The sequence below is a fragment of the Phyllostomus discolor genome, chromosome 4 (assembly GCF_004126475.2).
Source record: "Phyllostomus discolor isolate MPI-MPIP mPhyDis1 chromosome 4, mPhyDis1.pri.v3, whole genome shotgun sequence".
Taxonomy (NCBI): Eukaryota; Metazoa; Chordata; class Mammalia; order Chiroptera; family Phyllostomidae; genus Phyllostomus; species Phyllostomus discolor.
In genome coordinates this window covers 55,111,748-55,136,545 of record NC_040906.2, presented here as the reverse complement: position 1 = coordinate 55,136,545, position 24,798 = coordinate 55,111,748, and the positions used below count along the sequence as shown (strand labels likewise).

Here is a 24,798-nt window from a genome sequence, read left to right as displayed (position 1 = left end):
ATGTTTCTTCAGCCAAGACCAGGACCATTGGAGCCAGCAGCCAGGTGGCAAGGGGGAACAGACATGCTCAACCAGACTACAGGCAAATCTTGTCATGAGAATTTAAAAGAAGAAAGAACTGAGGTTAATCTTCCAAAAGCCCCTAAAGGTACCGTAAAGATTGTCATAGATCGAGAACAAAACAATGATGCTCTTGAGAAAAGCCTTACAAGACTATCTAATTCACACCACAAAGCTATGAAAAATAGCTTTGATATGTTTTGAAACAGGGGACATAATGGGTGCCTGGGCTGAGGCCACAATAGGACAGCATCTTAGAGATGAACATATGAGCAGGCAATTGACTTCAACTGTGTCAGTTAAGGAAAATGTAAAAACTAAGGAACTTGAGGCAGTGAGAGAACAGAAAAAGGATGCAGTCTTTAACTCTGCTCAATTTCTTGATAAAGCAGTTGGAAAGCAACAGACTCAAACTTGCAGGCTGAGGAATGACCACCAGAAGCCTGAGTCTTTCCCTGTAAAGAGTTTTAAAAACACCAAGAACACTAAAATGTCAACAAATACACCAAGTTCTAACCCCAGTCCAACCCAGGGTTCAGTCAACAAGAGCTGGAGAAACTTGTGAAGTTTCAGGGGACTTTCAGAAGCAAACTATGTTAAAGCAAGAGTTGCAATATTGTGATAAAGATATTAAGAAAAAGCATGTGAACCCTCAACCAGTGTGGCCTGTAGACCAAGACATATCAAATGTAACAGGAGTGAAAGTATCCCCAAAAAGCCACAATAAATTTAAGGCAACTGACAAAAAGCAGAAGACTGATTTTCACCTGAACAGCCAGGACTTTCTAATGAAGACAAATACTTCCAGAGACTTAAAAATAGCCATGGAAATGTCCTTTAATCCAAACAACTTGAACCCTGAAAATATTGTAAAAGAAAGTGAGGGCTCTCTTCCACCTCCATCTCCCCCTCCTCCTCCACCTTCCAATTCATCATCTGAAATAGAATTTCCTCTTCCTCCTCCACCTCCCTTAATGATGTTGCCTGAAAAAAATGGGTTTCCTCCCTCACTGTCCACAGAGAAGATAAAGGCTGAGTTTGAAAATTTCCCAGGCCTCCCTCTTCCTCCACCACCAGAAGAGGAGAAATCTGAAAGAGAATGTCTATCAATGTTTCCACCACCTCCCCCTCCTCCAACTCCATCTCTAAACCCAGCGCATCTCCTTCCCTCCTCTGTTCAAGAAAAGCACACTGGATCATTGGTACAATATTCCCAAGAAGGAGCCTCAAGCTCTCAGAAAACTCATTCTCAGGCTAAAATCACAACAGGAAAATCAGGAGTACGTCTGCCACCTCCCACATTACCAAAACCCCAATTTTTCAAGCTGACAGAAGATAAAATATGCTATGGTTCCCCAAGAGTAGAACTGAAAAATTCCTCGACAGATATGGAATGTAAAATTACTTCCTCAAAGGGTCAGAAAAGAGCAATATCGGAGACCAGCAGTGAACAAACAGAGACAAAGCAGAACGTATCCAGGAAAAGTGCTCCCGAAAGAAAACAGTTATCTATGGACTCTACAAGATCTCTCTCACAGACAGTTCCAGAAACTTTACCACCCAAAGAAAAACAAGGAAAAACGCCTCTAGTAAAATCTCATTCATTTCCTGCAGGTTCAGGACAACAGCATCCAAAACCTTATATGAGAAAATTTAAGACACCTTTAATGATTGCTGAAGAAAAATACAAACAACAAAGAGAAGAGCTTGAAAAACAGAAACATATGAATTTTTGCTACAACATAGCCAAAACAGAATGCCAAAGTCAAAATACATCAGAGTTGGAAAAGGAAGTGTTTTTACAAAAAACAAATGAGGAGTTTCCCAGACCTGGAATGGATTTAGGGGTCACTGTGGCCCAACACCACCCAGACCCTCAAAGACATTCTCAAGTCCCAGGAGTTCCAGGAGTGTGTGCTGATGACAAGCTCTCAACAGCAGCAGTAACAGTTGCCACTGAGAGGCTCCAACATGTCCTAGAAGCCTCAGAAGACAAAGATATCATGAAAAAGGAAGTTTTACTGAGCTCAAGGGACATGATACAATCTAAATCAGCTTGTGAAATTAAACAGAGTCACCAAGAACACAGCACACAACAAACACAAGATAAGTATCTGGAGCAGTTTCATATGCCCCAATGCAAACCAGCTTCCCCAAGTTTCAAAGTCAGAACCATCAAGCTTCCAACTCTAGATCACAAATTAAATGAAACACACCAAACTATGAAAGCCATAAAAAGCAACCTGAAATTGATGTTCAAATTGTTACCAAAAAACAGCATCAGAAAGCTGAGAAAGCTGAAGCAAGCACTGAATATAGTAGTAAGCAGTCTGTGGCTGAAAAATATTATCCGTTACCGGAGAAGGAGAAAAGAGTAGCAATAAAATTGCCTATGGAACCCTCGGGGAAAAGCCATGAAAATGAGTGCAATATAGTTCAGGAGAAGCAAAGAGAATTCAGAGAATCTGAGAGTAGGAAACTTCTAGAAAATGAAGCAACAATTCAGGGCCCACCAATGATTAGTCCAAAGGAAGAAAGACTAATAGTTGAAAGAAAACAAGAACTTTTTAATAAATCAGCACAGAAGTCAGTCATGCCAAAGGTTACTGATGCACGTCTTCATTCTCAGACTGAGAATGTTCAGCACACACAAATACAGACTTCTGAAAGTCAAGTTGAACATAAAAAATTTCCCCAGCCAGACAATAATCTTCAGGAAGAAAAATGGCTTGGTGTAAAGGGGATACAACAGAAACAAGTCTTTTCTAATAGTAAAGATTCAAAGCAAGAGATTACACAAAACCAATCTTTATTTTCCTCTCTGAAGGAATCCCAGATGGATAATGGAAAATGTTCTATAAATATACTGGAATTTTTGAGAAAACGTGAAGAACTACAACAGATTTTGTCTAGGGTAAAACAGTTTGAAATAGAGCCGGATACAAATGGCCTTAAAACATTTCAGACCCTGTTAAATATTATTCCGGTATGGCTGTTAAGTGAGAGAGAAAAGAGAGTATGGAGTTCGCATTGCTGTGGAGAATAACATAGAAAAAATCAAAGAAGAAATAACATACATTAAAACTCAAGCAGAGGATATGCTTGTGTCTTGTGAAAATATTATCCAGACAGCCATGGTATCCTCTAAAGCAGGCGAGCAGAGAAATAAACCTACTAGCCTTAATGAAACACCTAAAGTGTCTAATACTAATGTTAGCTATAAAAACAGTGAACAGAAAGAGAATACCATTGTAGAAAAAACACAGCATCACCACGTAGAAATCCATCATGCAGCAAATACTAATAATCATGTGAAAACCCATCGGGAAATTAAATTGGAAGATAGCAAGATTTCTTCTCCCTCTCTAAAGACACGCCCACCATCACCAACTTTTATAAAAATTGAGTCTACTGCCCGGCGACCAGAAACCTCCACTAAGGATGAGCTTCCTCCATCTCCTAAAAAGGACAGTTTTGCTGAACCATCACCAAGAACACCCGTGTCACAAACGTATGGAGATCACAGAGCAAATACTTCCCCTTCCCCACCCAGGAGCCGCTCGGAACAACTTGTCAAACTCAAAGACACCACTGCAAAGTTATCCAGAGGTACCCTCCCGTGTTCACCGGTAACCCCAGGCCCGGTTATAGACAGGAGGTCCGAGATCATCAATCTCCTGCAACTCTTCGTCGTCAAATTAAGATAGAAACCCGTGGTAGAGACTCTCCTACAATAACCATATATAAATGTCAATCGAGTTGATAGTGGTCCCTTCAGAGAATCCATAGAAGCTCAAGAGGAAGTTAGGAAAGTAGAAAAAAGAGCAACTTATGTTCATAGAGATGGAGTAAATGCCACCAATGGCACAGTGCCAGATACTGAAAGTTTTGACTCAGTTGAAATCATCCGCAAAGTGGAAGGGCCTCGCCTGTCAGAGCATGCTCAGAGGTATGAAGCAGCCAACCGAACTGTGCAAATGGCTGAAAATTTCATGAATGACCATGAAAGTGAAATAAACAGATGGTTCCAGGGATTTGAGGATAGCCCAGTTTTTGAAGCAAAGTCAAATACAAGAGTTTATGTAAATGGAGAAGCAGACCATAATGTAAAACAAGAAAGTCATACATTTTGTAATGAGGAATTTGGATTAACATCTTTAGAAAACACTAGTTTTACAGGCTTTTCTTGCAATCGTCCTAGAGGACAGCTAGAAAATATTCCTGTTAAGCAGCCCAGTGTACACTCTGAAACAAGATCTCTAAGGGAACATTTCTCAGGTGTGGATGCCTTTGAGAGTCAAGTTGTTGGGTCGAAGACCACAGTGTCTTCAACACATAATTCAGAAGCTGGCAAATCTGGCTTTGACTTTAAGCATGCCCCGCCAACTTATGAAGATGTTATCGCGGGCCACATTTTAGACATTTCTGACTCACCTAAAGAACTCAGGAGGAATTTTCAAAAGACGTGGCAGGAGAGTCAAAGAGTTTTTGAAAGTCTGGGGTATGCAACCTCAGATGCTCCTGCAGCTGAGATGAGAACCACCTTCCAAGAGGAATCTGCCTTCAGAAGTGGTAAATGAGCTTGCAAAATGTAAATAAGATTAACCTATTTAGAGGCATGTGCTCCATAGCTAAAAGGATTTGCAGTGAAGAGAGTGCATGGAAGTGACCAAACAATATAACCTAAGACTAATAGCTTTCCCTGGTTGCCAGTATCCTTCTCTTTACAATGCTTGTTTTTACTACTTTCTCTTTATAAAAGCATCTAATATGATTTGTCTGCATTGTGTGAGAATTAAAAACACTATTATGTATATAGATTATTGAGACCTTTATTTGTTAATGTAAATAAGAGTTTGAATAGCTTAGCAGATATAATCATCATTATTGTGGTAGCATTATTATAAGTATTATCGTATGTAACTATATATTTGTTAATAATTGTCCACCCATATGGCATTATTAGTATTTTTATTAAAAGTTATTATTTTATCCACTTATTTAAGACAATATTAAATAATGTTGCTTGACCTACTATTGATGTATTTTTAACTTTCAGGCTTAAGTGGTGTTTGCCTTTGAATTCAATACAGCCTGATAATTGTTCAAGAAGCAATTTACACTCATCATATGTGCTTTAAGGATTTTTATTGATCAGTGTTGCTTACAAAAGTGTAGATTTGGAATTAGACCTATATATTTAATTATTCTTATTGAGTTGAAAGTAGTTAACTTTCTCTAATACTAATAATACCACTGTTTTTTCTTCAACATACTTTTTCACTTTTCTTAAACCCTAAATGATAGCTCAGTCAGCCTCAGTCACAGATGGACATAGAAAACACATATTTTAAATTTGATTATATCTGGAAAAAAGGAGATTTAAAACATAAGAACTTAGTACATTTTTAACATCAGAGATAAGTTCATTTATTTGTATTTTCCTACATTTTACAATTAATGAGGCTTCACAATAAAAGGATTTGACATAATTAATGTGTATCATTAGTGTAGCCCATTCTTTTAGATGGATTGAAAGAAATAGCAGGCTTAAAAATAAAAATTGCTGAAACTAATAATTATGCCTTTATAATATTTGCAACATATGTGTCTAGTTTATCAGGTTAATATGATTTCTTAATGTGTTTGCTTCTGGCATAGTTAAGCAAAGCTGTCTAATTATTTCTAATTTTCAGTTTCTGTTATAATAGCTAGAAACATATAGAAAATACACAAAAAGACTGATTTTAAATATAGAAATATGTGCCCTACTAGAAGCAAATAAATAAGAGAACTCTCAGAAGTCCAAATTGAGCCTCAAAGCACTGAAGTATATTTATCTGCAAAAAAACTTGAGCATCTGTGCTTATATATGTACCTAATAGGAAAGCTTAGTTATTCTCACTGGATCATTGTGAGGATCAAAACTATTCTGAGGTGAAAGCTCTGTGTCAGTTCGGAACTGCCATGCAAACACTGGTTAGTAACACAAACTGCTGTTATCCACAGGAGCGCATATTCATATCAGAGGTAGGGAAACTAAAAGGCAGATGTGCAAACCCCAAAACCCTGAGATCTAAAGCCATTTAGCCTGAGTACAAATGGTCCCGAACATTTCAATGTTATCAGTAGTTTCATTACTTTCAAATTAAGAGTTGCTGTCATAGAGTCAAAATTAAGTCATCAAGGGAATATTTAAATATATACAATGTCCTCAGGTAACAAAAGATATGTGCATATTTTAGAAAAATCTCTCCAGAATGCTTCAAAAACAAAAGGTTTGGACCAAGTGAGGGCTAAACCCTTATATTTATGGGAAGTCTAGTCATCCAGAATGAGTGCTCTCAGGGCTGCCCATTGCTGAGTTTACTATATATTCTGTTCAACGTATTAATGAATAGGTTCTGCTCATGGATGTTTCCTTAAATAATGAAAGTCAGCTTGTGCAATGTATAACATAGTAGAGACAGTGGAGTAAGATTGATTGCACCAAAGACGCAGACCCTCTATTGAAATGGCTTGTGTCCAGAGAAGCAGTATCACGACAATAGTCTTAGAGCTTTTTCCACTTTAACTGCATGGCCACAGAATAAGCTGCTGTCATTTGTCTGTTTGTTTACAGTGTGATTGAAGGTAACAGTAAATAAGCCTTTGTACATTTTTATTTTAGAAACCGCTACTCCAAGACAAGGAAATATGTATACTTTGTCAAAAGACAGTTTATCCAATGGAGTGCCTAACAGCAGACAAGCAGAGTTTTCATAAGTCCTGCTTCCGATGCCACCATTGCAACAGTACACTGAGGTAAAGGTCTATGGCTCAAATCAACAGCCTGTGGTATCCTTATGACATCATGTGTCTAGGAAAATGTAGACCATTCTAGATCTTGCTACCCTCAGTTATTACAACCACAAAAGGGATGTGGTCATCTCTGTTATGCTTTGCTCAGGATGGTTGGACCATTTTCTTTTGAAATTTTGTGTTCCCAATCAAATCCAGAAGGGTTCCTTTTGTGTGAACATGAGATTATATGGGTAAGAAAAATTAAGAGTCACTGTGCAAATCAGGATTTTTAAGTTACAAAGCAATCTGAAGTCTGGGCCATAGATCAGGAGTCAGCAAACTGTTTCTGTGAAGGGCCAGTTGGGAGATATTTTCAGCTCTGCAGGCCATGCTGGTCATGTTGTTACTCAGCTTTCCAGTGGAGGGAAGAGCGGCCATAGATAACCTAACAAACAGACGTAGCTATAAACTGATGGGCCCAGCTGTATTCCAGTAAATTTCATATACAAAAACAGGAGATGGGAGCTGGAGTTCACCTATGTTTGGGCTATTCCAGCTAAGTGGAGGGAAAAGGAATTTAGAAAAAGTCAGTATCAAGTCAGATAGATACTCTGGTGAAACAGAAGACCTTACCAACACAGTTATAAATGCACTCATTTTCCAAAACTCTTGAAGTAAATGCTTTTAAATAAATGTGGTATTTCATGTGGCTATAGTCTGAAATGTGGAAGTGTAATTATTTTTCTAAATCCAATGTGTATCTTTCAGACTATATCTTTCCTGACTTGAATTAATAATATGTAGCCCTCCTCATTGCAATCTTTTTTCCCTTGGTTTTCATGACACCAGAGTATAATGGCTTTCTTCCTACCTTGTAGGTGTTCCTTTTCAGATTCCCTCTTGTATGGGTGGTTCTTCCTCTGTCCATTACTCAGATATTAGAATTTCTTAGAACTCTGTTATGGGCATTTATTCTTCCCACTGTTTATTCTCTCTTGTTTATCACACCCACACTCATAACTGTAACCATCACCCATATAGCAATAACTCTGAAATCTGTACCACTAGCCCAGCACTTTCCTCTGTGAATCAGACACTTGTATCTCAGTGACTAATATGTAAGCTCCAATTGGATTTCTCCTAAGTACAGCAAATTCAATATGCCCCATTATCTTCTCTGCCAAAACTGCCTCCTTTACTTCATGGTCTGTATGCTACTCTCTCAGTAAATAACATTAACATTAACTCAATGATTGAGACATGAAGTTACATTTGACTCCTTTCTCTCCTTCATTTACTGCCCCCAAGCAATGACCACGTCATAGAATTTTTGTCCCATAAATATTTCTTGAGCTGTACACTTTACTCCATCCCCATAGACCAGGCACCTTTCAAACAAGTGTCATCTCTCATCTGCACTAATGTAACAAACAGCCTTCGTAGCTAGTTGCTCCCCCTGACTCCAGTATCTCTCTACCGTCATCACCACCACCAGCCTGCACAGTGCTATGATCCATGATGTAATGAGAATCCCCTTTCTAAAAGGCAAATCTGAAGTTACTTCCCTGTTTAAATCATAAGCATATAATGGTTTACTCTATCAAAAAATTAACATCTTAATATGAATGAAAAGGCATTTAAGGATCTTGTTCTTGCTCCTCTCCCAATACCCCTTCCTCCCATTCCATGCTACTTTTCTTGAAGACTTGTCACTTAGTTTTGCTATACGTTTTATCCAGGGGTTTTAAGTTTTACTACCTAGTTGATACATCTGATTTTATGTGGAGATTCAGAGATACCCAAAGATGTTGCTGCTGTCTTGGACTAAATTTGATTTTAATTTTTAATAGGCACACTATTTGTTAATTTCCCCCCAAAAGCCAGAAAAACAATTGTATAGGTAAGCTTTCTAATTCGTTCAAAACTTAGTTACCAAGGAAATTCAAATAGTTGATTTTTGTGTGTGTGCTATTTAGGATATATTGAAAATAATAATCCCTTCATATAAATCACTGAGTTAGCAAAGATCAGTCTTATCATTTTACACCATCTATAACTACATAGGCATTACACTATAATACCTATTATACCAATACCTGACATACAGCGTGACATTCTAAATACTGCAAGAAATGCACTGTAGAGGGCATTAGGGGTAACTATCACTGAATAGGAATGCTCCATTAACAAGCAAGCACATTTCTATTGCCAGTAAACTAATTGCACTAAATCTCTGACTCGTTCAAGAAATAATTAATTTCCAAATTCCCTATGAATTTTCAAGGTATATATGGAATGCTAATTTTTTCTTTTGTTTTGTTTTTTTGGCAGTTTGGGAAATTATGCATCACTTCATGGACACATATATTGTAAACCTCACTTTAAACAACTTTTCAAATCTAAGGGAAATTATGATGAAGGTTTTGGACACAAACAGCATAAAGATCGATGGAATTGCAAAAATCAAAGCAGCTCAATGGACTTTATTCCTACTGAAGAACAAAATATTTGTAAAAACAAGGCAGAAAACATCCCCATACTTGGAGATCTTAATAAACCTTTAGACATTCATGACAGTGAAGGGCAAAGCGATGGTTTGCGGAAATTTGGAGAAAGAGGAAAACTAAAAATCATTTGGCCCCCTTTTAGAGAGATGCCTAAGAAAGCCATCCCCCTTGAGGAAGAACTCAGAATGAGTAAACCTAGATGGCCCCTTGAAATGACAACCCCTTTGTCCACTGAGTGTAAAAGTGAATCACTGATAGAGCACATCAAAACCCTGGAAAAGAAAAGACAAGAGCATGATAGCATTTCTTTCCGGCAGCCATACCTGCAGCCCATCCATATGTGCCAGAAAGAAGATGTTAGGAATCAAAGAAAAGAAATGTACGAAGCAAGAAAGATGAGAAGGAAAAAAATAAGATGTGCAAGATAAGCTGAATGAGGCTGAAGAGACAAAGAACAAGTGGAAAAGTGAAATGGATCACACTGCCAACAACAATGCGGTTGTACAGAGTGCTAGGAAGGAGAAAAATGAAAAAACTAATGAGCCTGATGGTGCAGAAGTTTTACAGGTTAGGAACACTGATGATGAGGTGGTGCCAGACAATCATAAAGAGAATTTGAACAAGAATAATAATAACAATTATGTAGCAGTCTCATCTCTGAATAATTGCAGGCAGAAGACAGCTACTTTAGAATTCCCTAATCTGTTACCACTGTCAAGAAAAGCAAACTACACAGCAAATGAGTATCAAATTGAAAACTTAGCAAATGCACCTAGAATCTCAGAGTTACTTGGTATATTTGAATCTGAAAAGACTTACTCAAGGAATGTACTGGCTATGGCTCTCAATAAACAGACTAACAGAGCCCCTACCCAGTCTGCCCCCAAATCTGGCCTCAGTGGTGGGTTAGTAGTAAAGGCTAAAAGTTCAATAGCCTCTTCTGATACAAACATTTTAAACATCAAAGGAAACCACTCAAACAACAAAAGTCTACACTTCTTCTTTTCTAACACTGTGAAAATCGCTGCTTTTTCCAAGAAGAATGAGAACATTTTTGAGCAGGATTTAATAGGTTCCGTAGATAAAATGAAAACGATGCCATGTTTGTACTTGGGAGAGTTTGAGAAGGGCATCAAACACTGGCACGAGGAAACAATCAGCGCCGCCCACATCAACAGGAACACCATTTTTCACGCTCTGAGAAATGACTGTGCCGCTAAGCCCATGTTTCCCAGAGTGGAGGTCCAGTCTGAGCAGCTCACCGTGGAAGAGCAAATTAAAAGGAACAGGTGCTACAGTGATACCGAGTGAAACAGCTCTGGCTACTTGCGGTCCACACTCAGGCACTGAGACATAGCAATGTCCTGAAATTAGACTTTTTGGGATTTTGATAACCTTTTGTTGAACTTGTAAATGTCATGTTCAGAAATCTCCTGTCTGCCACAGTGGGATATTCATTGTATGACACTATATAATGCTTTATGTAATTGGTTGGAATCTACTTTTATTCTGAACAGAATGAAGAGATGAAACAATTTGACTATATTTTCTGTGAAATGGCACTCACATATATCACTCTGTCTTTCAACATGCCAGATAACATCACTGGTATGATTCTATGCTGCTGGTATTTATCATAATACTTACACTTTCTCTATAATTTCTGAGAAAATAAAATTAAATTACCTGGGGTACATACCAAAAAAACCTTCTGTTATTTTGTTCCATATATGCTGTCATTCTATGCATATGTTTTTCCTGGTTTGGGAAGCATTGGTCTTGGGGAAAGTACCTAATACACTTGTGCACGTGCACACACAAGCACAGTCCTGGGGAGAATGAAATGCTAAACCACAGCCACAGTATCACTGGAAAACTTAAGGCTTTCATTCTCATTTTTGCTCTCATTTTAAAGACAGGAAGATCATTATGGTTCTTTAGGTAATTGCCTCTATTAAACTATCATGGAACATGTCCGTAAACATTTAATAAAAAATACCAGTTTTCTTCTGGAATCATGTGGTATTTACACTTATAAATGAACTGAAAGGTGTTAGATATACTGAAATAAATTATGGATGCTGCATTTTTTCTAACTTACTACATGTAATTCATAAATGCACAAACCACACACCATTGTGGTCAGGATGGGTGCGTCACTTTCCTCGGGTAACATGGGGGAGTTTCGAAAAACCTCAAATATGCTTAAGAAATCCCAGTAATGTTTTATTTAATAATGAGCACTGCTTCACTGTAATTATGACAAATCTTCCAGCAAAATAAATATCAGCCTTTAGGAATTAAAGTATAGCAAAAGACACAAATCAAAATTTAGTACATTTTCTTATTGTTTCAGGCAGTGTGCTAGGGCTGCCATAACAAAGCACCACATATTGAGTAGCTTAAACAACATATATTTATTTTTTTTGTCATTCTGGAGTCTAAAATTCTGAGAAAAAGTTGACAAATTGGTTTCTTCTCCTGAGGCATCTCTCCTTGTCTTGTAGATGGCCATCTTCCCTCTGTACATGGTTCTCCTTTTGTACAGATCTGTGTCCAGATTTCTTCCTCTCAGTATGACACCAGCCACATTAGATTAGGGCCCACTTTTATGACCTCACTCTACCTTACTTACCTCTTCAAATACCCTATGTTCCACTATAGTCATGTTCTGAGACCCTAAGGGTTAGGACTTAAACATATTAATTTTAGGTGGACACAATGGACACAATTCAACCCTTAAGAGTAGTGATCACACTTCACCTTTAGGGATTTTTTTAATACATGGCTATTAATACCATGATACAACTTTCCAAGAATTTTTTACTTTGGATTTATAGCAAAGAACTATGTCATGCATAGACTTATGCTATAAAAATTTACAATTCCAAGAACATCATTCTTTTTCAAAGAAATCAAGATAAGCTTATGATACACCATATGCTTTACCAGAGGAAGCTGTGTGATGGAAGAGCTTAGCACATAGGGGTTATGCATCATGCACTTATTCAAGACTAGGCCTTCCAGTGAATCTTACAAAAATGTCCTATAGCCCAGAAAATTGTGACGAATTGTCTTCTACAGCTTTCACACAATTAATCCTTGTGACAAGTTTGGGGGCTCTGGGCAGGGCCTTCTATGGACTGAGGCAATGGTTTTCCCATAGTGCAATAAAACTGGAAAAAAGATGACCAACAATTTACTAGTGTGCAACCAAATGTGCACCTGGCATATTTTCCCCCAAACTAACAATTTTCTGTAACACCTCTCTAGAGTAATTTCTAAAGGCACATTAATTTTTAAAAGAACTAGAAGATAGAAAAAATACATTTTCTACTGTGTTTTAATAATTCCTAACTACTGGTTACTCTCCAATTGAGTAGAAAAGTTTTTCCATTGCTAAGAAAATGAACTTATAGAAAGACAATCACAGATGTTGAAGTGAAAGAGAAGTGCAATACATTTTTTCTCTCCGAAAATGTTATTGAGAACAAAGGGTGATTTCTAAATCTAATGTAAAAGTTTTGAAATCCACAGGTATTAACAGTAATGTGAAACCCTATTTTGGAAAAACTGAATTTACATGGAGATCAGAAATAGGCCAGGAACAAGATACTCAGATTCTAAGTAAGGACCACGAGTGCATATGAGAAGCACTGAAGAGTGCAGAGCCTCAATCCCCTGGAAATTAACTAGAATAGAACACAAGAACAGTTTTGGATAAATATAATCTAAAAGCAATTTAATCTCACATTTGATGGAGTCTTTCAGAAAGGCTAATTTAAGCTACATAAAAAAGTCCATTTACTGTGGATGTTTTCCCCTGAATTGTTATGAGAAATTTTAAAACTTTAGGTACTTGTATGCAAATGAAATGATAGAAAATAATAGTATTAGAATATCTACAGTGTGGTCATTATCTTTTAATGTAATACATTTTTGTAGAAAGTAAACTGATCTATAGAAAGGACAAATAGACATGATGGTATTGCCCAGTCAACAGCCATTTCATAAACATTATAGAGTTCTTGCTACATGTTGGCAGAGTGATTTTAAAAAAGGATAAGTCATATTTTCATATAACTTCTATACCAGAAAGGGAGCCATCCAAAAAAGTATAGTTGATGCTTATGAATATGAAAGGAACCAACCCAAGAAAATGTATAATCACAAACATTCTCTTAAACTGGAGTATCTCAGAATAACAGTAAATAAACAGGAAGAAAAATTCCAGGTTTAAAAGCTGCCTTCATGTTGCCCGCAGGTCACAGTTCACATGGATATGATCATACGATTGTGGACTCTGTGATGCACAGCCAAGAACCCCCCTCAGGCATGAAGGGTTTACTTCCCCAGGTGCTGGCAGTGCTGCCCACAGAAAGCTCTCAACTTTCAGCCCCCTACCAGGATTGCTTAGCTGAAGAGAGCTACTTCCCCCAACTCGGACTGTATTCAATAAGTGATCAGTGAAAGGACAACTTGGCACAACTCCGAAGAGTCACTCTCATGTCAATCTCCCTGTAAGGTTGAATGAAGCCTCCCTGAGCTTGGATTACAGCTTATTATCTCCCTCTATCCAGTCTTGCTTCTTCCCTGCCCCTTCAACTCCCTTGATACCAAGAGCACATTCTGAAAAACCTCCTCTGCTTCCATCTCTCCCCCAGAATCTACTTGAGAACCCAACCTGGACCAGCTGTGATAGGAGTGTCCCAAGAATGCAGATACTAGGGTGATGTTTTAGAGCTGAGCTATTCACAGCCTGGCTGACAGTGGGCACAAGATGGCAGCACAATTGTTAAAATTCTCAGCAGTAGTGAACTAGGATGATTATACTGGTTGAAGCAAATGTATAGCTGGTACCATGCACCAAATGTTTGAGACATGTAGGAGAAATATAGCAATGACAATAAAAATGGATTGAAGAACCATTGCTAAACCCTATCACTCCTGGAAAAAAAATTAACAAAAATATGGAAGTATTAACAATCAAAGTTAAATCAGATTTAATTATAAAAGTACCTGAATCCAATGGAAGGTTAAAATTTTTGCCAAGGTCAAGGACCTGTTTGGAAAAGAATGGGATCCAGAACATGGATGGAGATAAATTGGCTGTTGCAATCAAAATGCTGAAACTCTAGATTCCTCTGTACCCTCTGAGCGTATAGACATGGCCCACTCCTCCCTATTAAGGGTTAGCACCTCTACTTTTACTCAAAGATAATGCAGATGCCTCTCCCTAACTTAACTGAGTGCTTCTACTGGTCTTGGCTGTCCTCACTCGAGCATCAGCAAGTCTGCTGGAAACTGTGTTCTAGGCTGAGCTTGCTTGGGGCACGTTAGCTGGGACATTTCTGCTGTAGGTGATTTTCACCCTCCTCCAATGACCAGCTAATCTGAGCATGCTCTTTTCATGGCGATGGCAGGAGTAAAAGAGAAGGAGAGACACTGGTACACTGTCTGCCTCATTTTACTGGCCAAAGGAAGTCTTGTATTCAAAGAGTCAGTGAGAGCACTGCAAGACTCCAGTGGTACAGTGTTTACTATAATAAGAGCAGAGAGAGAGAGTACACAAGATCCAGGCCCCTGCAATGTGTCAGTCCCCCATGGCTGGTGGATCCACTGGACAGCAGACATGGGTAGCATGGCTGCGTGCACCTCACTTCCTGCTTGCAGTAAGAAAGGGCCCCAACCCCTTGCCAGATGGGATTTGAAATACAGAAATCTGGGGTCATTCCCAAGAGCCATTGACACTCCATAGCTAAGCAATTCCAAAAAAAGTTTGCATGTGCCAGAATCAGATGTAACAGGAATATATATACCGGCTGTGCTCTGAGCTCTTTGTGAGCCATGAGACTTGTGAACTTGCCAGCATGTCCTTTACCAAACACAAGGCTCTTGAGAACAAAGGGAACGTGTTCAGCTATGCTTGGACCCATCCCACACGTCATTGTTTTAACATCATTTCTGATGAATGAAGACTTAAAAGGGTCAAAGAAATAATACTTGGTATCAACCACTACTGTATCCTACCTCTAATTTAATGTATGTTTTATAAGATGGTGGCAGATGTCTATACATTAATTTTTATGGTGTTCCTTTATCACCATTAAACCACTTCCTTTAGGAGAAGGACAAAAGGATATTTCTGGTGAGCACACCTTTCTATATTGTCCTCATTTGCCTGTATAAAAATTTTCTCAAACAAATTAATTAAAAAGCCAGTTTTAAAATAATTCACTATTTCCTGAACTCTATATAACCTGAAATATTTATTGTTCAATAAAAGTTTTAATGATTTTGTAACTAAGATGATATATAAAATACAATTAACTCTGGCAATGTCTTGGAGCAAATAATGAAAAAAATTATTAAACTCCATGCCCTATCATTAAATGATCTCTTTGGAATCATAATCCTTGCATACCAGAAGCATGCATGTTTGCACATGTAAATGTGAGTGTATGAGTGTTATTTAATAGTTAATATCCAAATTGCAAAAAAATATCAATGTCAACAGTTTTCAATGTTATTAAGGATTTTTTAGCAAACCAACACATTCAATCTCAATGCCAACAACTCTGAAAACATATTTGTTAAAAGTTAATAACATTATTTAAATAAGGATTATCAAGTGTGTAACACTTACATTACCAAGTGTAATATTCCAATTATTCATTTTACTCTTCTTAATTTCATTAATGCCCATATTGGTTTGTTGTTGATGCAGTTATAATATGTATAAGCAAATGTATATTCACTAATGTAATTTCTTATAACCATATTAGAGTTTTTCAAAATTTTACTAATCTTTTTTACTTCTTCATTTGTACTGTTTCCTAGTAATTTTATCTGTGCACAAGTCTTCACTTAATTCCTTCATTCTGATGACTATTAAATGCATATCGCCTTCCCTGACCTCTCTTCTAAATGCCAGAATCAGACAGAAAACTACTTCCTTGACAATGTCTCTTGGATGTTTCAACACACCTAACATCAACATGTCTCAATCAGAGAATCGCCCACTTCCATTCCGAACCTCAAACCTGGGACTCTGTTAGTATTTCCTGTCTCAGACCCTGTTGTCCATCCAGTTTCTAAAAACAGAATACTAGGGGTCATATTTTATACCCTTATTTCTTTTATCCATTCTCAATTAAAATCTCTCACCAAATCCAGTTGATTTTTACTACTTAAATAACTCTCCTTGTCTTCCTAGCCTATATCACATTTTTAATTTTCCAAGTTTTTGTCAATTATTTCAGTGCTGCAGCACTCCACCTGACCCTTTGCCCTCTAACGTCCCCAACTCACCCCCACCCTGCCCTGCCATAGTGACTGCAAGCTGTACAAAGACAGGGACTGGTTCTGATTTTACTCTACAAATTTCCCCAGCTCCCAGTACTAAGTTTTGTATGGCATGTATTTCATATAGTTTGTTGAAAGAGCCAATCACCATATAAATCTAAAACTTTAACCACTGTACACCCTGCCTGAGAGTAACATCCAGAAATCGGACACATATAGAATAAGGATACATTCTGGAATAATTTTTGGATTATATACAAAGAATTGACCACAGCTATGTTGATAACATGTAAAAACAGTACTTCCAAGGAAACCGTGGTTATACTCCCAGACTGCATATCTGACAGCCAAGGCACCCTTGGAATTTTTCTAGAAAAATGGCTAAATGAGTAGATTTCATTATTACTAATAGAGTTAGGCAGATTTTATGGGAAAACATGTTTGTTATCTTGAAGATTTGAAACTCAATCTAGTACCTAAGGACAGACAAGTTCATTTATATAAAAACACAAATATAAATACATATATATGAAATTCATATTAATATTATTAAAATTACCACAAAGTGTACATTTTCCCTATATATTAGAATTTAACTTTTTGTCTAAAATAACTTGTATAGAACATTTGGGTTAGATCGTTAAAGCTTAGAATGATGGTAAGTCTTCAATTTGATGACTGCATTTCAAAAAATACGCCTACATGTAAATAAAATGCTATTATAAATGTAATTTTAAAGGAGCTATTGTTTTAGTTATTCAGTATATAAGAATTCATGTGGCAATATCTCTGTCATTCTTATTAACTGAAGAAGTGTATACAGCTCTTTGTAGTTTATAAAGCATGTAGATATGATTTGTCTCAGTCTTCACAACTACCCTACATTGTACATCAATTTTTCTGTGATTTGACATATGAGAAAACTGGGGCTCAGAGAGGTTAGGTATTTATACCAAGACAACCCAGTGAGTTAGAAGTGGAAGAAATTTTAGTATTCTGAGTTTATATGTAAGAAAAGCAAGATTTAGATATATTGAATTGGCCAATATCACATATTTAAGTACTGTGATAAATCATGAAAAAGAGTTATCATTTGAAGTTCCATATCCCTTCCTCCTTCCAAACAGTCTCTGTGAGAGTGCTGTAATTTCTCTATCATGCCTTTAACTTTTTTTCTCAGGCTTTGCAGTTTGCTTTTGCACTTGTCATTGTATATAATTGTGCCGTCTGCATGTATGTACATTTTGTGTGCATGCTCATGGATGTGCAGACACACTACTCTTCTAGAAATGGATAAACATCCACTGCTTAACTGAGATCCTACTCATGGTTTAACTGAGAAATATCATGATTTATTAGTTTTACACAAGTAATTCATAATTTCAATGTATTTATCAATTTAGCATGCTGATCATTTGATTAAATTTAGATAACCGGTGGAGTTATTGGTCTTGAAATATTTTTAATGAAAATTGAAAAAAATTCTCCTGGATTAACTATTATTTAATCAGAAATTACTGATAGGAAGGGAAGAAGTTGCTGCTACTTAGAGAGTGGATATGCATGCCCATGCAAAAGTCCTATCAACCAGTAGAAGGGAGCATTCATCTCTTGCTGTATTCCAAGTTCACGGCAAGGCAAGCACTGTCATCTTGATCTTATTTAATCCTTGCAAATATTCCATAGGTACAAAATGAGATAAGCTTTTATTACTCCTGAAGAGTCTGTGGATTGAGGAGTTAAAGTTACTTGACACAGTTTGCCATGTTACCCAGCTTGTAAGTGCCAAGACGTGTACTGAAATTAATCCTAATCAAATATGACTTTTGTATGTGTAAACACATGTAGATAAAATGTTCACATATGTACGTGTAAATTTGAATATGCATCAGTTATGCACCTATGACTATATAAATTTACAAAGATGCACAAGTATAATATATATGTACCTTGAATTTTGTGTATGTATCTATGTGCATATGTGTGTTTATACACACAGGTATATTATACCACAAGTACAGCCAGGTACCTATACCTGTACATTCAAACACATTTACAATGCAAAGTAGATAATCATAAAATAAGATTACTTATTGAAAATGTCATCAACTTCAGGGAATGGAAGTGAAGGAAATACATCAATCCTCGTGCCTACCTTAAAGGCAGGCAGAAAGCATGACTGCTCTTTTCAAATCGATGAAATTAACAAGAGCAATTGAATGTGGCGGAGAAGAGTTGTCAGGCAGGAGTCAGCACGTGTGGGCCCTGAGGGAGGTGAATAACTGAGAGAAAGACATCAACGCCTCTGCTGCCAGGGCTTACCTCACTCTCCGTGTGGCTGTAAAACATGGCAGCATGTGTCGCTGTGCCAGGAAATGTCAGGACAGTAAAGGCTCAGCCCTGGTTATGTGAAACAGGACAGAAACTCTTTGCCCTAAATACTAAATCTTTTGATTTTCAAAGTTCTGTAATATTTAAGCTAGAAATACTTCCAATACAGGAAGATATTTAAATGGCTACTTGATAAAGAAGAAAGGAAAGGCATTTGCCTATTCTTTAATTCATAAGAAAATTATTAGATCACTAGCATTTCAAAGAGCCCAGTTTCAATTAGTTATGAAGAGATTGCCTACAGAAAATGTTAAATTCCAGGCTGGTGTCTCCAACCTACCCAGTCCACTGCCTCCCTTCCACCTTCACCTGTGTCCTCGGGGAATAGAAAGGAACTTCAATATCAGCAGAAGTAAAATATAATGGCCACATTTGCAGAATAATTTCTTATGATATTTTTATTCCAAAGCAGAAGGAAAGGAATTATGAGTATGAATGGCATACCCTGGATTTCTGCTGCTTCTGCTTTCTAAGGCAATATTCTGTAAGATCCAGTTAAAGGCTTTCCCTGTGGTCCTCCTTTTCATCTTTTTCCTACCCTCAGGTTATGCAGCCACTTACTTCCATGCCAGGTTTTTCAACTTTTTTCATTGGCTATGGCATCCTGCCTCAGTCTCCCTTAATGCTAACTATGATGTGTACTCAATGACTATTTGATGAATGAATGGATGGATGGATGGATGGATGGATGGAAAATGAATAAATATCATAGGTTCCTGTGCACAGAAAATAGCACTTTGCATAAGCATATAAAGTCATTTTCCCCCCAAACATAGCTAATCATAGAGGGTAAGGGGATAAGAAAGGAAGGAAGGAAGCTTATATGGAAAGCCTACATTTTGCCAAAGTTCAAATTTTTCAAAATAAAGATCTATCAATATCCAGTTGATACTTACATTAAAATACATGGCATACACTTTAGCATCATGATTTTTTAACTGAAGTTACTAATATTCATTTAGTTGGGACACCATACTTCTGAGATAAGATATTATTATCTGTGTGGAGAACTTAAGTCTTGCAAAGGTTAAACTGCTTTCCCAAGGTCACCCATCTAGAAAGTGGCAGATCATGGTAAATTACGAGAGATCATAGGAATACTAGCCAAAAATCATCATACCTAAATCAATCTTGGAGATCTGGAAGTAGAGATATGTGGGAAGTAGTAAGAAAGAAAATTATATTGACAAACAGCCTGAAAGGATGTTTTTCGTTTAAATGAAGGTAGTAATGAACAGATGAAAATTAAAGGGTATAGCAGTATAACTGGAGTTCCATCAGTGAGGACAGGTACAAAGAGATTGGTTCAAGTTCTATGATTGAAACACCAGAAGCAAAGAAAGTAGTTACATATAATATATAGGTTATGGTCAGTCAGTAATTCCAGATGTAACAGACAAGCCCTCAGAACTCTGTGGGTTAAGACAAGAAAATAGTAATTCTTGCTTATATTCCAATGCACTGTGGCGAGGAAGTGACCCTGCTCCATAAAGTCCTTCAGGAACTCAGTCTTCCCACGCCATGGCTCAGCCCTCCTCTGAGGCCCTGGAGCTGCCTCATCTAGAAGCAGAGAGGGAAAAGAGAATGCAGCTCACCAATGGGAGTTTCTATGGGCCAAGCCAGGAGGTGGGGAATACCATTTTTGCATATATTTTATTGTCCAGGACTCAGAGACACAGCCACATCTTCCTGTACAGGTACCTGGGGAACATAGTCGGTGTCAGGACCAGGAAGAAAATAAAAACATGCACGTAACTAAACCTCCACCACAGTGAAATGAAAGGAAGTCCAGACTTTCAGATATCCACTCATCTTTACTTTTTGGTACCTTTTTAGTGCATGTTTTTCTTTAAAATTTGTACTTGTATGGTCTATAGTTTTTCATTTAAAATCCCCTATAGATAATTTTTATATGTGTAAATGAATCTAAGTCAAAGCAGATAGTCGAAACATCTAGAAGTTTGAATACTAGGCTCAGGGATATCTCAAATGACCAGAAGCACACAGATTCAAAAGTTAGCAGCAGGCAATGAAACAAGGAGGCAAGGCAGGAATGTACTTTACATCACAGAACTGAAGGTAGGAACACAAGCTGGGGGATTTCAGTCAAACCTGAGTCTCTAGAAGACCTGAGTTCAAAGCAGACCACAGTATAGAAGGGCTGGGAGGATGTCCTGGTGGGAGAAGTGTCAGGAGAGAAGCTACAATAATGACTCAGCTATGACAGGTAAGATGCAAAGCAGCGTACAGCTTACTTTGAACAAGGTGGAAAACCAGGTGTGAACCTGGGGATATGACTGACATGCTTACTGCTATCAGCTTCACTTGCAGAAATTTTTCGAGACACCCTGCCAGAAACAGAATTTCTGTTCAATCCACAAGAATGTGGAAAGTAGAAAGATGATGAAAACAGAGATGGTGAATGGGTTGGTGAAGATATGGGTCCAGCTTCAAATTCTAAGAAAAAAAAGGACAAGTTCAAAGCTGATCATTAGCGTTTTTAGATAAATGTGCTGGAGGAAAAGCACTCTAAATCCAAACATGAATCTCTTTGGCCTTAGCATTATTTACCACTTTGTATTATCGGTGACTGATGCTTTAGCAGAAGTAGATTATGAAAACTCTGTCAGTTTGGGAAGCAGGGGTTGGCACGTGACAGACCCGTGGATCACCTGACATGGTACTGCAGTTGCCACCAACTGCTGCGGCTCTGCCCCTCCTTCTGAAGGGGTACTTCTTGGTATTTTACCATCAAAGTCCACTTAATATAGCCCTGTAGTTTTCTTTGTGTGTTTTCTGTGTTCCCTCATGTTTTTTCTTGCAATTCTTCAAACTGGACTCCTATTTAAATTTACAGATGCAAAAATCGGGGAATACTTTGGCAGGTATGGTATTTATTTTCAATCTAGGTCTTCATATATATCAAATAAAGATTCATATTCTATTCTTGTTAAGAGAATAAGAAAGTGGTCTTTTAGAGCCTGGGTACATGGAGCATAATGTAGATATTTAATATTTTAATGAATAAATATGTTTTGCTTCCAAGTATTAAAATGCAGTTATATTTAAGAGATACCTTGCTTAGATGTCTAATCAGACACTGGTGTTTTCTAAAGCCTAATTGAATTGTAATTGTTGAAATATACTTCAAATATATTAACTACCAAGTTAATTCAATTATGTTGGATATAAAATGGCTAGTACCTACTATAAGCAATAGGTTGAAAGGATTTAATTGTCTGCAGTATCTGACACTGTTGATGACACCCTTATTAAAACCTTCTAGCTCTCTCTGGAGCATATCCATGACTTTCTTCCCTCTCAGGAGTGTATGTTCACTTTTCTTTCCTAAGGACTAAACTCTAAGGGCCCCTATGAAACTTATAACCAGGGTAGCAGTGGGCGGTGGCAGCTCGTCCTGCGCTAACCCCCTTAGCCTGTCTCCAAGGCCCCCATTTCTCTGACTTTCCAGTGAGCCAACAGCAGCCTCATGTCAGCTCACTTCTGATACTGTGACTTTCACTTCTCAGTGAATTCACACAGCCTGGAGTGGCTCACTTTTTTCCTGTAAGATTTCTTAGAGAAAGAGAGCCAAAACAGCCCCGCCTAGGCTCTCTCCTGTTATTTCTTCTATCTTAGGGTCTTCCTTTGTTTTACTGTCCCCAGCTTTAACAAACACACTCTATAAATACATACATGTATACATACATACATACACACATATCATCTTCTACCTTAGCTTCCGTGCTACACATTTCTGCTGTTCTAGTCCAACTGTCTAGTTCATTCTCTGCCTTTTCCATGTGCAGTTTCTCCTCTGTCTCTCCCTGGAATGTGTATTCTCCAGACTTTCCAGCTCTCCTTCCTCCTGTCATTACACATTTGCCTAGGCAATCTTACCCACATCCATAAGTCACTTTGTATGGATAAATGTCATTGCCGTGTCTCTAGCTCTCAGACCAGACCCTCCTCCTGAAATCTGGCTCTTTGTTTCCAACTGTTCGCTCTTCCACAAAGACTTTAAATGCAGCAGGTTTAAGTGTTCTCTGCAAGCATTGCCCTTCTGTGTATGCATGTTTGTGTCTTTGTGTTATGGCTTGTTAATTGAGTGGAATCGCCACAGACAGCACTCAACTCAACAAGCTGGGGACCATCCTTAATTTTCTTCTCTTTCTGTCTTTTTTTCTTCTCTTTCTGTCTTCTCTCTCTCTCTCTCTCTCTCTCTCTCTCTCTCTCCACCACCCCCTCCTTTCCTCAGGCTTTCTTTTCCTGGAGGTCCTTTCTCTTGTTTTGACTGGGTTAACTATATCTCATCTATGTCTTTCAAGATAATTTCAAGTATCACTTCATTTTGAAAATATTCTTACCACCCTAGACTGACTTAAGTGCCTATCCTCTACACTTCTTATTGTCTTTATGCATGGAATTATAACAAATTATCTTGGGGTTGGAAATGTATATGTTCATCACATCTGTATTCTCAGTTACATGAAAAAAATCAGTCAAGGCTAGAAAACTAAAGGCTTCAACTTGGAATTCATCTACACAAATGGACATGGGTATGGATGAAATTGCCTAGACACAGTATGTAAGAACTGGTGAACTAAAAACACCAGAATTATATGTGAGCATTACAATATGTGTAGTTTTCACAATAAATGGTTGAACTTTGTATGTAGTACTTTGTATGAGCTCAGGATTTAAGACAAATGACATTTGATGCTGACAAACTAATAAACAACCACAACCAAATACAACAGGAATATGGCCATACATGCTCAAAGGGTAATGAAAGCCAAAGGGAATAAGAAAAACCCAAAGGCTTTTGGAGGTAACTACTCTGATTCACTCTGGCACAATAAGAAGCAAGGTTTGAGGCAGTATTTGGATAAAACAAGAAGAGAAGTGTTGCATAAGATATGCAGAGGAGACATGCCAGGAACAGGATGTTGATTATGAAAATTGGACTAGAACAATCAAATAAGGAGTAAGTGTACTGAAATAAATGCACCCAAGGCATGAGGGACTAGAATCGAGAGAACAGTAATCAAATTTCCAAATAAAACAGGAAAGAAGATATTGCTTATGACATGATTCCTTTCATTTTTAATGTTTAGACTCTAAATGCTATGAAGATGTATTTGTTTCCTATTGCTACTATAACAAATAACCAAAAAACTTGTGGCTTAACGTATTTATAATCTCACACTTTTTTCTGGAGGTCAGAAGCCCCTAAATCAGGACATGCACAGGATTGTGTTACTTCCAGTGGCTCTGGGTGAGAATCAATTTCCTTGCTTTTCCTGACTTCTTAGAAGGCCCTTGCCCTGGCTCCTGTGTGCCAGCATAGTAGCAATCCAGAATAATCATGTCATCTCAATACTTCTAACTTAATCATGTCTGCTAAATTGCTTTAGCCATGGAAGAAACATGTTCACAGGATCTGAAAATAAGGGTGTATATATTTTGGGGGGTGGGGATATACATTATTCTAACACAGGTAGTCATATAAAGGTATACAATTAAGCAAATATTTAAATTCCATTTATTTGTAAATTTTAATTGAATTTATTGTGGTGACATTGGCTAATAAAATTATATAGATTTCAAGTGTACAATTCTATAATACATCATCTGTATATTGTATGTTTACCATCGAAAGTCAAGCTGAAGTCTCCTTTTATCACCATTTATTCCCACTATACCATCTTCTAGTTCCCCAACTCCACTTTTCCTCTGGTAATCACCACAC

At 37.6% G+C, this 24,798-nt stretch overlaps 2 protein-coding genes across 2 annotated transcripts in view; both read left to right on the top strand.

Moving 5' to 3' along the window:
• Positions 1-9,744, top strand: part of LOC114495183 (xin actin-binding repeat-containing protein 2) — a 72,498-nt gene extending 62,754 nt beyond the window's left edge. The window contains 9 exon segments of the mRNA XM_036023353.1: positions 2-255; positions 257-606; positions 608-2,274; positions 2,277-3,064; positions 3,066-3,729; positions 3,732-3,801; positions 3,803-4,632; positions 6,731-6,864; positions 9,175-9,744. Coding sequence (XP_035879246.1) covers positions 2-255; positions 257-606; positions 608-2,274; positions 2,277-3,064; positions 3,066-3,729; positions 3,732-3,801; positions 3,803-4,632; positions 6,731-6,825 — 4,718 coding nt within the window. The 3' untranslated portion in view covers positions 6,826-6,864; positions 9,175-9,744.
• A 67-nt stretch (positions 9,745-9,811) lies between these two features.
• Positions 9,812-11,057, top strand: LOC118500090 (xin actin-binding repeat-containing protein 2-like). Its single transcript, XM_036023354.1, has one exon. It carries the CDS (start codon positions 9,822-9,824, stop codon positions 10,659-10,661), a length of 840 nt encoding a protein of 279 aa, XP_035879247.1. The 5' UTR covers positions 9,812-9,821; the 3' UTR covers positions 10,662-11,057.
• Positions 11,058-24,798: the final 13,741 nt, after the last annotated feature.

Coding starts and splice junctions, on each gene's coding strand:
- LOC118500090 (XM_036023354.1), top strand. CDS start 9,822: ATGGATCACACTGCCAACAACAATGCGGTTGTACAGAGTGCTAGGAAG.